Here is a 12,514-nt window from a genome sequence, read left to right as displayed (position 1 = left end):
AAAAACAGCTGGTTCTTATTTAAGGATTAAGGCAGAAACCTTTGTACATGATGGTTTTGTGCAGTTCCCTCTTGTGGGAAAACTGTTTTAGAAGGCAAGGCAAGTTTATTTATATAGCACTTTTGAATAACAAGACGATTCAAAGTGCTGTAAAAAAAAAAAAAAAAAAAAAAAAAGGATTTTTAGAGGATGTGGATTTTTTTTAATTACTCATTTTGATCAGAGGGAAGAACTGATGGAAATGCGAGGCTGCTCGTTTAAAATGAGTTCAAAGCTTTGAAATATGAACCAAAACTGGGAAGCCGTGAAAGAAAACTGAAAGCTACCATTATACAATGGGTTTAGGAATAAGCTAAATGAGGGGATACAGCAAATGATCAGAAAGATGGGCTACCTTTATCTGGAAGGACTTCAAGTGCCAATGATGAACAGCGTAATTTGCTAAAGATGACATTGACTGAGCCAATAAAAGACAATATGACATTTAATGGACTGATAGAACCAAGGTTGATCTTTGTTGTGTTTGCAGCCAGTTTTTCTGTCAGCCGCACACTGAAGCATGGGTGCTCAGGCATCATGGGGGTGTTTCTCATATCTTGGTGTCAGGATCATACATCAAAATGCTTGAAGAGGTCATGTGGTGTGCAGAAGAAGAAACGCCCTTGAAGTGACCAAGATCCTGGTTCCAGGCCAGCGAGGATGAACATTAGGGAGTGGGGAGGGGAAGCCCAGTCCCTGGAGGACCTCAGTCCTTAGGGAAACCTGTGGGTTGACATCAAGATTACTGTTTCTGAGGCAAAACAAATGCAAAGAAACAGCAATATAGTCCAATTGGTCTGGGCTCAACCTGTTCATAGGTGCCGGCACGTGGGCGACTACATGCAACACACCGTGGAGCGGCTATCAGAGACAGCAGCTACACATCTGTCCAGGGATTCACGGGAAAGCTACATCTTCAAGCATATCTTTGGTTTACACTGTAAATGTTAACATTCACAAAGACAAATGCAGATAAAGTTGTTTGTCGGAGCACCTTATATTAATTTTTCCTCACTTCTGATCGACTGACAACAAATTTGATGAAGATGTTTTATTTATTTTTTCTTTGAAACAAGGCGTGTTCCCAATTAATTGTAACGTATTTCAGTGCAAAAGGTTTGTGCTTTACTCGCGTTTCTGCCATTGTTTAAAACACTGCTGGATGAGAGCTGTTGTTGTGCTGAAGCACTTCAGGACGTTGCGTGGGTTTACAGCCTCTGCATTTTGATGAGTAATTGTCCTTCCATAATCATCACCTGCTCTCCTGGCTCTTAGGGCCATGGTTCCTGCGCGTGTTCGCAGACGAGCGAGCATAAACGCGTGCGCATGCGCTGTGGGCGCGCAGGGGAGCTCAGCGCAGATGATGCACGGACCGACACGGAGGCGCTGTCCGTGGTGCTGCAGCTGCTCTGCAGCCCAGAGCTCCGGCCCCACGGCTGTTCTGTCACTGCTCAACATTTGCTGCTTTCATTTCTTTAATTAACGTGATCTCGCTCAGATTCCTGTAATTCATATTCATATGACACCAACAAGAGGGATTCATCACAGGGATGTTAGATTTTGTTCTTTTTTTTCTAGAATTTCACCAAGAAAGCGTTGGTATATGCATATAATTATTATCTAGTTATATCATCCAGGTTTTCTGGCTCAAATGGGGTTCTGTATTAGTTGGGTTGTTAAACCAACAGTTGTAAGTCTTGAGTCCCCTCCTTTCCCCCCCCTCCTCTCTAAATAAATAATGAAAGCATACAGAGAGGGGAAACTGCAGCTGATTTGCTGATGTCAGGCAGCCAGTGCAGCATTTCATGGTGCAGGGTGGAAACGGACGGTGCCTTCTGCCTCGATTTGAGCTCTCAGCAAATATCCAACAAGATATTTTCTTTAAAAGAAATATATATATATATATCATTTTAAAACCAAACCTCACACATGCGAGCCCGACAGGAAGGATGCCGCCAGCTCTCAGGATTTGGGCTCTGCTGTGTGTGTCGCTGTGCTGCCTGTGTCAGCCGGCTCTTCTGAAAAAGCCTTTCCGATGCCCTTCAACATGCAGCTGCTCCAAGGAGTCCATAATATGCGTCGGGTCCTCCAACATCCCCAGGATTGCCCCCAACGAGATCACTTCATTGTAAGTACAGCGCTGTCCGCGTCATTTTCTGTCATTTTAATTCTTTATGTCACGTAATGCCTGCATGGCATCTGTAAGACCGCTAATTAAGGATCCAATTTTTGTTTTACAATACAAGCTGATGTCCCATTTATTTTCTCTGTCCCTTACTTATATTTATTTTTTCTTGCTTCGTCCAGGAGTATCGTCAATGGGACTTTCTCTGAGGTCAGAGAGGCAATGTTCGCCCACATGCCCACCCTCCAGCTACTGTAAGAACATGCTTATTCCCTCTAATACCTCTCAGATTGCATTCAACCCTGCAGTAAATGCCCAATATGAGCTGTAGAGAGATGCCTTTAAAAACAGGGGCCCCTATAACACATATGCGTATCCAGTAAGTATGCATCACGGCATTCTGCACAAATAATGCCAGGTCCTGTAGCCACCTGCATGTTCAGGAACTCGCTTGTGCCCAACTCCCAGCCAGTTACTGTAATACGTTTCCAAGGTTTTCCAGAGAGGAAGGCTTTAAGAGCGCTGTACACCTGGAAATGAATAATGAAAAACCCTCCCGTGTGCATTCAGCACAGCCCCATTTGTACGAGGCGCTTTCAAGGGGCCATTAATCTAAGCTGTTACTCAACTGTAGTGACAGCTTGGACGTCAGCATAAACAAAGGTGAAGCAGATGCACAGCCTGGCTGGATGCAGTTACCATCACAAGTTTAGATGCACTCATCGTTATTCTGCCTAGATGTTTAATCACTCCTCCTGGCGGAGCTAATTTAAAATTTGCTTTGCATATCAAAAATTTTTTCGGTAATTAATTACAAAACCAATGTTTATTTTTCCATAAAACTTTTAATTTGGTTGAGGTTATGTCAGGAAAATGTTGTTAGCCTGACTTAGGCCATCCCAAACCCAATTTTAATGTGAGTTTGGCATCATTGTCCTGTTAAAACGTCCAGTTATACCCAAGTTTCTCTGTTCTGGGTTTGGATTTGATTTAACTAATTTGGAGGTGATCCTTATTCTTCATTCACTATAACCTTTAGTTGCACCAGCACAATTCGCAGCAAAACAGACTCTCAGCATGATCCTGCCACCACCATGTCTGACAGATGGGGCAGTGTTCTTAGATTTTAAGGCTCATATCTACATAATCATTGTCAATTTGAGCAAATCTTTGGCTTGTGTAGGAGATTTTCTGGGAGCAACTGCAAATTTCAGTCAAGCTTGAAGGTATCGATTTCGGATCGAATGCCTCTCTGATTTTTGGTACCTCCTCAGTCCTTGTTGATGTTTAGACATGTTTCCCTTCACAAAATGGTAACCCAACTAAATCATTTGTACTTTGCTTACAGATGTTTTAACTGGTGATCTTGGAAACTGGAATTGTTTAGAAATTGCAGCAAATGTCATGATATGTGGATTTTAAGGGCCCCAACGCAAGCAGGGGACAGACAAGATTATGAGGACTATGAATGTTTGATAACATAACCAAAAATGAAGCGCCTGCAGGCAAGAAACATGGGGAAGCTGGGGGAATAATGGGAGCAGGGATGTCTACGGGTGATGAATCCAGCAGAGAGCGACTGAAACCAGGAGCTTAAACGCTGAGAAAGTTTGATTACTAATCAACAGAACAAGGAGCAGGTTTGGAAGAAAAATTAACAAGAAGCCTGGTGGTGGCGCTAATTAACACAGAACTATAAATACACAATTAGGCGCATCAGGATGTAACAGAACATGACAGAAAATTATGGCAAAAACTGAAAATGTAAGTGACAAGAGTCACATTCCATGGGGTCGTAACACAAAAACACACTTTTGAAGCTGGTGTTAATCTACAGTTTTCCTTCTTAGCGCTTTATTGAGTTCCTTAAACTCTCCCATGGGTCTGAGTATTGAGCCATGTAATAGGTGCTGTTAAACAAATTCTTTATATGCTGGCAAACAGAAGCTACCAGCTGCAGAGGATCATAGTGAGCAACACGAAGGTCACAAGTCTTGGCCCTGGCAAGTTCAAACACCTTCTACAGCTGCTAACCGTACAATGAGTATTGAAACTGTACGGATCTAAGCTTGTATGTATCATTTTGACCCTTTGTGGGTTTAAGGTAATCCACATGAAACTTCAGTCTTTGCACCTGATGTTTGATTTTAAATATCTTTGAAGTTTTATGTTATGTTAATAGCTGACATAAAATAAAAAACATACTTTTCATGATAATCATGACCACGATGAATGTATGTAAATTTTTGAGCTAATATCGTTTGCTTTAGTCATGTCCGTCTAGTGAAATTAATATATCTAAGATGAATATTGTCTTTTATTTCAACTTTATACAAATTGAGTTACATCTCACACAGCAATGTTTTTGATGCATTAACATTTCTTGCTAAAACGTTTGTACTGTGACAACAAAAAGAAACTGAGCACATATGCATTTACATAATAGGTTGCACTGGTTACATTGTGTTCAATTTTGATCAAATGTTTTATTTAAAACCTTTTTCTGACTGCTCTAATTTGTTATCCGTTTCAGACTTTTGAATTCCAACTCCCTGGCGACTATAAGAGATGATGCTTTCTCAGGCCTTCCACATCTGGAGTACCTGTAAGTTTTTGCATTTTTGGGTGTTTTTTGTTTGATAAAAGAAGTGCAAACATTTTTCCATCTGAATACATGAGTACATGTTTTATGTCTTTGGATCCACTGACCCACATCAAGAAATGCAGTGATCGAGAAGTTCAAAGCACATGGTTTCTGCGGGCTTTGACAGTCAAACTGTGCAAATGAATCATAAAGCATCTCAATACTACTTCTTGTAATAATCACAAAACCGACCAGATATCCTATGGGGGCTCTGGAGGAGCTACAGATCTCCAAAGCTCAGCTGGAAGAATCTGTCAATACGTCTACTATATATTGTGCACTCCTCATTTCTAGTCTTTCTGAAATAATTGCAAGAAAATAAAGTCGTAGTTTAAAGAAACCCGCAAAAAGTATAATTGGTAGATTGACACAAATAATCCAGGGGGCACAAAGCTGTCGTCAGATGAGACCAAAACTTTTTTTTTCTTCTACATGCAAAATGCCATTTGTGGTGGGAAACCAAACAAAGCAGATTACATTTAAACACACCACTCACACACTTAGATATGGCGATGGCAGCATCATGCTGTGGGATGCTTTTCTTCAGCGGTGAAGTGGAAGCTGGTTGGAATTGATGGGAAGCACGAACAGCTGTTTGAGGCTCTAAAGACATTAGACTGGGATGGAAGTTCACTTTCAAGCAGGATAACAGCCCTAGATATAGACCCAGAGCTAACAGGTTTGTCTGATTTAATGCTCCAATCAAGGTCTGGCTCTTTGTTAAACTTAGATGTGGAAAGCTGCTAGACAGAATCTTAAATGGACTGAATATATATATATATATATATATATATATATATATATATATATATATATATATATATATATATATATATATACATATATATTTATATATGTATATATTTATATATATGTTTGATTTAAAATCAAATATATATGATATATGATATATATATCTATATATATATATATATATATCTATATAGCGCTTTTCCAGTCATGCTGACCACCCAAAGCACTCTACACTATAGCCACATTCACCCAGTCGCTCTCACTAACGCACACACATTTATACACAAGACGCAGCTTAGTAGGCAACTTGGGGTTAAGTGCCTTGCCCAAGGGCACATCGACATGTGGCAAGGGGAAGCTGGAATCGAACCCACAACCTTCTGGTTGTCAGACAACTACTCATCCCATCAAGCCACAGTCACAAGCAGTGGGCGACTGCCCAGCAAAAGCAGCAAAAGCCAGTTTTGCAAAGTGTTGGCCACACGGGGGCCAAATGCAAACACGCACCACACTTTTCAGGGTTTTTTTTGTAGAAAATAAAGCATTTATCATTTTTTATCCACCTAATAATTATTTTGATCCATCACTGCAATATGTTTTGGTTGTAACAAGACCAAATGTGGGAAAGTTAAAGAAGTAATCAAAGTTTTCACGCTGTTAAATGGTGGGAGTAATGGTGCTTTAAGCTTTGTCCCTGCAACACAAATGTTCAGTGTTTTTTATTATTATTAACAATCCACAGGTTCATTGAGAGCAACAAGCTGCAGACGACGTCTAAATATGCCTTCAGAGGACTCAGGGACCTGACTCACTTGTATGTTCCAAAACTGATGCGTTTTCTTACAGTTTCTCCCTGAATGTGCTGCATATTCACGCACTAGAGTTGTTGTTTTCCAGGTCTTTGGCAAACAACAACATTCAGTTCTTACCCAGGGACCTTTTCATCGACCTGGACTCTCTGATAGAGCTGTAAGTTCGCCACACGTTTTAAAAATGCTGTTAAAAGTCATGACGTGTCTGTTAACTGTAATAACACACATCGGTGGTGCTCTGCAGGGACCTGCGCGGCAACGCCATTGAGTGCGACTGCAGAGCCAAATGGCTCATGATGTGGCTGAAGAGCACCAACGCCACAGTGTCGGATGTCGTGTGCGCCGGACCGGAGGACATGAAGGGCAAGCGCCTGAACGACATGAGCAGCCTGCACAATGAGTGCATCTCGACGGGTGAGTGCCAGCCTGGTGCTCAGCAGCGTCAGTCTGGGAAAAGCTCCCCTCATGACTTCACTCACCTTTCCCGCAGATTTCGTCCTTCATCAGTCTGTGGCCGCTGAGTCACTGTCTGTTGATACGTTCACCTTCAAGAATGATGTCTATGTGACCATCTCCGCTCCCAGCACAGACAGCTGTATGGTTTTACAATGGGACCACATTGAAATGAACTTCAGGACATATGATAATATCACAGGTAAGGAAATCTCTTCGCTCTGTCTCCAGTAAAGTCCAAAGCTACCTTCTTTTGTTTTGCCTTTTCCCCCTGTTGGTAACAAAACACACTTTATAAGATTATGAATCTATGTAGCTGTGTATTTTAATGTACTAAGAAAAAGGAAAACACACTGAAATGTTTGGCCTGGACAGATTTTTCACAGCTTCTCAAAGTACAACCACCAGCTTTTGAGTATTTCATTGAGTATCTCACCCATGTTCAAAGTCTACGACGGTGAGAGCAGCAGAGCTACAATGAACGGCTAACACCGAAGCTAACTGCTAAGCTAACCGCTAAGCTAACCAGAAACATAAACATTAGAAGTGTGCATGCACAGCCTGCAAGTGGCAACTAACAAGGAACGTACACGCACACTGGCATTATGTGAGTGTGTCCGAATGTGGGAAAACCAATAGGTGATACCCCTGGAACCTGAGGGATAGAGGAGGGTGAGAGTATGAACAAAACTCTGAGCAATTGCTGCCGTTCGGTATAAAAGGCAGTGAGTTGTCCGTTTTTACAGGCCTGCAGCTCTCACAGAGATCACATTTTTAACCTCCTTTTTCTGAATAGAGTGACTCGTTTATGGCACAAACATGATCCAACCGAGCTATCAGGTGTACGCTGTGAGCTTGATTCAAGCACTTTTATGTAGAGAGGTTTCCATTAAGCAATACGATAGAGTAAAAAAAAGTCAGCACATTTTTGTGTAAAGCACATAAAGCATAAAGTTGCCTTCTTAAAATATTTCAGTATGCTTCTCCAATGAGAAACTTTAAACGATGATTAAATTCTCCATGTTAGCTACTAACTAAAAACACAGCATCTTCTTCCTGTGTTTAGATTTAGTTCTCCTACCCTCAATACATCTGACCCATGGACACACATGGCACTAGGGAAGGAGGGGACGAGACTCCCCCAAATTAATTTTGACCCTGATATGTCACTACAGGCTGAGAATTACCATCACCAGTGACTAATGTCACATAATTATCTGCTGAGGCAGAAAGCAGTTTTAGTGGACTAAGCAGATCAACCATGACTCAGGAAAGACTCAATGGCATCGCTGTGGACCATATTCACCAAGAGAGGCTTGACAGACACAAAACTGCCGAGCGATATGTTCAGGGTTATAAAAGAAGGAAAATATATGTTTTTTTGGGGGGTCCTTTATTTATTTTACATCTAAAATGTAAATTTGTTAGGAAATTCCTAATTAATGTCACTTAAAATGTACATTTCTTGGATAGTTTACATACTTATTATTATTTTTTTCTGTCATGTTTCCACTTCTGAGTTCATAAACGTGTTTAAATAAAACACATTTTGCATAAAGCATGATGATTTGGGGGCTGATTGATAAGATCTTGCTGATGTGGAGCACCATCTGGATCCAGCAGGATTTTTTAAAGAATTCCTTATCATAGCCCGTGCATGGTGTGACAACCTGGAGCTCCTACATGGTTTGTGGCCTGTTCAGCAGCTGGCATGTCAGAAGCCTTCGCTGAGGTCTGTGCACTCTGAGAGCTTTTCTAGTTCATTCATGATTTTAAATAATTCTACAGCCGTTCTCAGAGTAAACCATTAGCCTATAGGCCAATACGAAAGGGATTAGTTGAGCACCTGTTAAAGCTCAAACTAAATGAAAATAACTTATAGTGTTGAAATTATTTTCTGTCAAATTGGTTAAAAGTCCCATCTACCCTGATCTGACCCACAAACAGACTGAACATTGTCATGCAGTGTAGTGATACTGTAGTTTGTACGCATTAAGAGGAACCCAACCACTGGAAAAAGTTACAAGCTAAAAAACTTCAACTGATTTGGACGAAAGTAAACAAACCATAGATGTGAAAATGGCGTTAAATTAGCCATTAGCTTCAGTCCAAGGGCCTCTGCATGTTAGATATTACTAGCCTTACCAGCCAAACTATCATTTTAGGGAAATGTCTCTCTAATTTCTGTATTCCTCTGTTTGTAGGTCAGTCCATTGTTGGTTGCAAGTCAGTTATCATCCAGGATGAGGTTTACGTCATTGTGGCTCAGCTCTTTGGTGGTTCCCACATCTACAAGTTTGACGACGACCAAAGCAGGTTCAACAAGTTCCAGGACACTGAAGTGTCCAAGATCTCCAAACCCAACGACATTGAGGCTTTTCAGATCGGATCAGACTGGTTCTTTGTCATCGCTGACAGCTCCAAAGCTGGCTTGTCAACCCTGTACAAGTGGAACGACAACGGCTTTTACTCACACCAGTCCCTGCACGAGTGGTTCCGCGACACAGACGCGGAGTTCCTGAACTTAGACGGAAAGGCTCATCTAATCCTGGCGAGTCGCTCGCAGGTTCCAGTGATCTACCAGTGGAGCCGGAGCAACCAGAAGTTCATCCTACAAGGTGATATCCCCAACATGGAGGACGTTGTTGCTGTGAAACACTTCCGGATCAAGGAGGAGCTCTACCTTGCCATGACCCGCTACATTGGTGACTCCAAGGTCCTAAGATGGGGACCCAAACAGTTTGCAGAGATCCAGGCGGTACCGTCCCGAGGCTCTATGATCCTGCAGCCGTTCTCCTTCAAGGAGCGCTACTACCTGGCTCTGGGAAGTGACTATACGTTCTCGCAGATCTACCTGTGGGACGATGACCAGAAAGTCTTCGACCGCTTCAAGGAGGTGTACATCCAGGCACCGCGCTCATTCACCGTGGTCTCCACCGACCGCAGGGACTTTATATTTTCCTCAAGCTTCAAGGGGAACACGCAGATCTTTGAGCACGTCATTATTGACCTGACCTTGTGAGGGGCCGTTCCTTGTTGCCCCTCCTACAATCAAATGTCTTCCATTCAAAAAGATACACGACTGAAACAAAGGAAAACGACTTTATACATTCAAATAAATGCATAGTCATGATGTTAGAGCTTGGTGAGGCATTGGCTTGACTTGATGCCCATCTCGATAGAACCATGAGCTAAAATAACTCCAACAACCTTTACATTTGCTGTCATTTTTGCCAACTGGGGACAATGTCGACACGTTTGCCTCTTTCTTCATGTCCTCCTAGCCTGTGACAGCGTAGTAGTTCAGTGCTCTGACGGGCTCACAGTGCCTCCTCCTGGCTGTGATGAAGTATCACACCCCTTTTTTTCCTTACAGGGAATGTCTCTAAAGCACAAACCTTTAACTATCATAGCTGAGATCTTAGAATGTAGCTGTTTAGTGGAAATGGTACTGTAGGTGCTATTGACTGTAATATACATCGCGAGTTAATTGAAAACGATAATAAATGGTTGTTTGGAGAAGTAAAATATTACGTTAAGTCCACCTCAGATAAAATTACCTGGATGGAGAGTTATCATCTTGTTCCAGCTTCAGATGAGAGGAGTTTTTTTTGTGCCGATCAGGTAAATTAACCATATTTTCAAGTCTGAATAATAATAAAAAGAATTGCTCTTTGGTTTGTAAAATGACATTTTTGAAGCATCTATAAGAAAAAAAATATGTAAATACTATCCACTGAAACGTAGAGCCTTTCCTTGTTCTTAGAAAAAAAAACTTGAATGTTGACCTCTTACCAAGTGTACATACGATCAGGATTGCAATGCCACTACCTGTTCTTAACAGTACTTTGCACTTACTAACAAAAGTCAGTTGTTACTGCAGCCTGCAACAGCATGACATGAAAAAAAGGTGAATTTATTTTTGGAGAAACCTGGCGAACTTTTTAAGTGCTTTCAATATTGATAAATGGCATCGCAAATAAAATAAAATAAAATATGCAAGCTTTCTAATTCTTTTGTAAGATCAAGTTTAAAGCTTACTGAATGTTCATGTTACAAACTGCTGTACATTCATCCAATCGAGAATCGAAATAAACGTGAAAAAGCGTAAAGATGTCTTATGATTTAGTGATTTTTTTTACTAATATTTTCTTGGGTAACAACTCCCTCTAGTGGTCAGTAACTACTTCAGCAGCAGTAGCAGACTGTTTTTGCTGATAAATATGCAGTTACCTGGAGCTCTGTCATAACGGAAGCCATAAATAAAAAGTAACACTCCAGAAAGAGCATCCTTATGAAATCTATTCTTCTGTTCCTGTATACATTAGCTATAGGCTCTGCAGCACAGCTACAGTGCAGTATTAGCATTGTTTTTATGTATTTATTTATTAAACGTGGCTAATTAAAGCAAGGGCTAATTAAAGCAAGACTAGCAAAATAAAGATTGTTCAACCTAAAAAGTCAGGAAACTGTACACCTTTCTTTTATTAATGCATTTTAACACCCTATATTTTGGTCCTGTGATAACATATCCTTTTCTACCTTTTTCCTTAACATCACAAAAATAAATCAATGTTTGACTAAAGCAACAAGTAAGAATCAATTTATTTTAATGCCACATGTATTAAAGGTTTACTGAAACCAAGTTGTATTTTGCTTGCATATAGAGGGTATCACCTAAGTTGCTTTTCGGTCAGATGTAAATCAAACAGCACTATAAAAAAAGGAAGCAGCACCTGACACATCTGTAGGACCTACAGTTCCCTGCAAAGTATTCATGCCCACTGAGCTTTTGCAACATTTACAACATTGCAACCACAATCTTCAATGTATTGTATTCAGATTTAATGTGACATGCGAACACAAAACAGCGCACAACTGTAAGAGAGGGATGGATTTTTAGTTTAATTTAAAAGAAAAAGATCTGAAGTGAGGCATTTGTTGTTGTCTTTTTCTTTAAATTGTTTGTGCCCCGCTAGTCTATACTTTATAGGATCAGCATTCTCTTTAATTATAGCTACAGCTGCTTTGGGGTGTATACTACCAGACTCATATTTTGCATAGGGTTGTTTTCCAGCTGGAAGTGAACCTCTGCTCTATTCTCAAGTCTCAAAACAGCTTCTACCAGATTTCCTTCCAGGATTGCTCTGAATTCAGCTCCTTCCTTCTTACCATGAACACAGAGCAGCTTCGCTGTCTCCGCTGAGGAAAAAAATCCCAGCAGCATGACGCTGCCAACACTATGTTTAGCAGTAGTGATGGTGAGTTCAGGATGTTGGTTTTCCACCACACATTAAGTTTTGCATGAAGACAAAAAAATAAAAAAATAAAAATACATTTGATAATTTGTAGGGATGCAAATACTTTCACATACTCACCGTTTTCCCTACCCTACTGGTGGCAAACTGCAGAGGGAACTTTCTGTCTCTCTCTCTGAGGCTTTCACAGAACAGCTGGATTTATACTAAAATTTAACTACACACATGTGGACTCTATTTACTAATTATGTGAACTTTGCAGGAAATTGGTTGCACTGGACTTTTAGGGGTGTCAGACTAAATGGGGCTAAACACCTGTAAGTTAAAATGTTCACAATTTAGGTGAAATACATTTTTGTTAATCCGTCTTTTTCCTTGCCAATTTTTTTTCCCTGATGATTTTTCTAAATTATTAATTGGTTTATCGCAA

At 40.7% G+C, this 12,514-nt stretch overlaps 1 protein-coding gene across 1 annotated transcript; it reads left to right on the top strand.

Moving 5' to 3' along the window:
* The first annotated feature begins 1,688 nt into the window (after window positions 1–1,688).
* Window positions 1,689–10,938, top strand: LOC105927904 (leucine-rich repeat LGI family member 2). The gene is made up of 8 exons (XM_036146543.1): window positions 1,689–2,167; window positions 2,347–2,418; window positions 4,698–4,769; window positions 6,304–6,375; window positions 6,459–6,530; window positions 6,618–6,787; window positions 6,864–7,028; window positions 9,031–10,938. Exons 1-8 carry the CDS (start codon window positions 1,845–1,847, stop codon window positions 9,846–9,848), a joined length of 1,764 nt encoding a protein of 587 aa, XP_036002436.1. The 5' UTR covers window positions 1,689–1,844; the 3' UTR covers window positions 9,849–10,938.
* The last annotated feature ends 1,576 nt before the right edge of the window (window positions 10,939–12,514 follow it).

Source organism: Fundulus heteroclitus, chromosome 14 (assembly GCF_011125445.2).
Source record: "Fundulus heteroclitus isolate FHET01 chromosome 14, MU-UCD_Fhet_4.1, whole genome shotgun sequence".
Lineage (NCBI taxonomy): Eukaryota > Metazoa > Chordata > Actinopteri > Cyprinodontiformes > Fundulidae > Fundulus > Fundulus heteroclitus.
Note: the sequence above shows the minus strand (reverse complement) of the source record. Positions and strands in the feature narration are given on the sequence as shown.

Bases quoted from the DNA above. Each gene is read 5' to 3' on its own strand.
- LOC105927904 (XM_036146543.1), top strand. From the start codon at position 1,845: ATGGTGCAGGGTGGAAACGGACGGTGCCTTCTGCCTCGATTTGAGCTC. The intron at 2,168-2,346 runs GTAAGTACAGCG...TGCTTCGTCCAG, and splicing joins CCCAACGAGATCACTTCATT to GAGTATCGTCAATGGGACTT. The intron at 2,419-4,697 runs GTAAGAACATGC...TATCCGTTTCAG, and splicing joins ATGCCCACCCTCCAGCTACT to ACTTTTGAATTCCAACTCCC.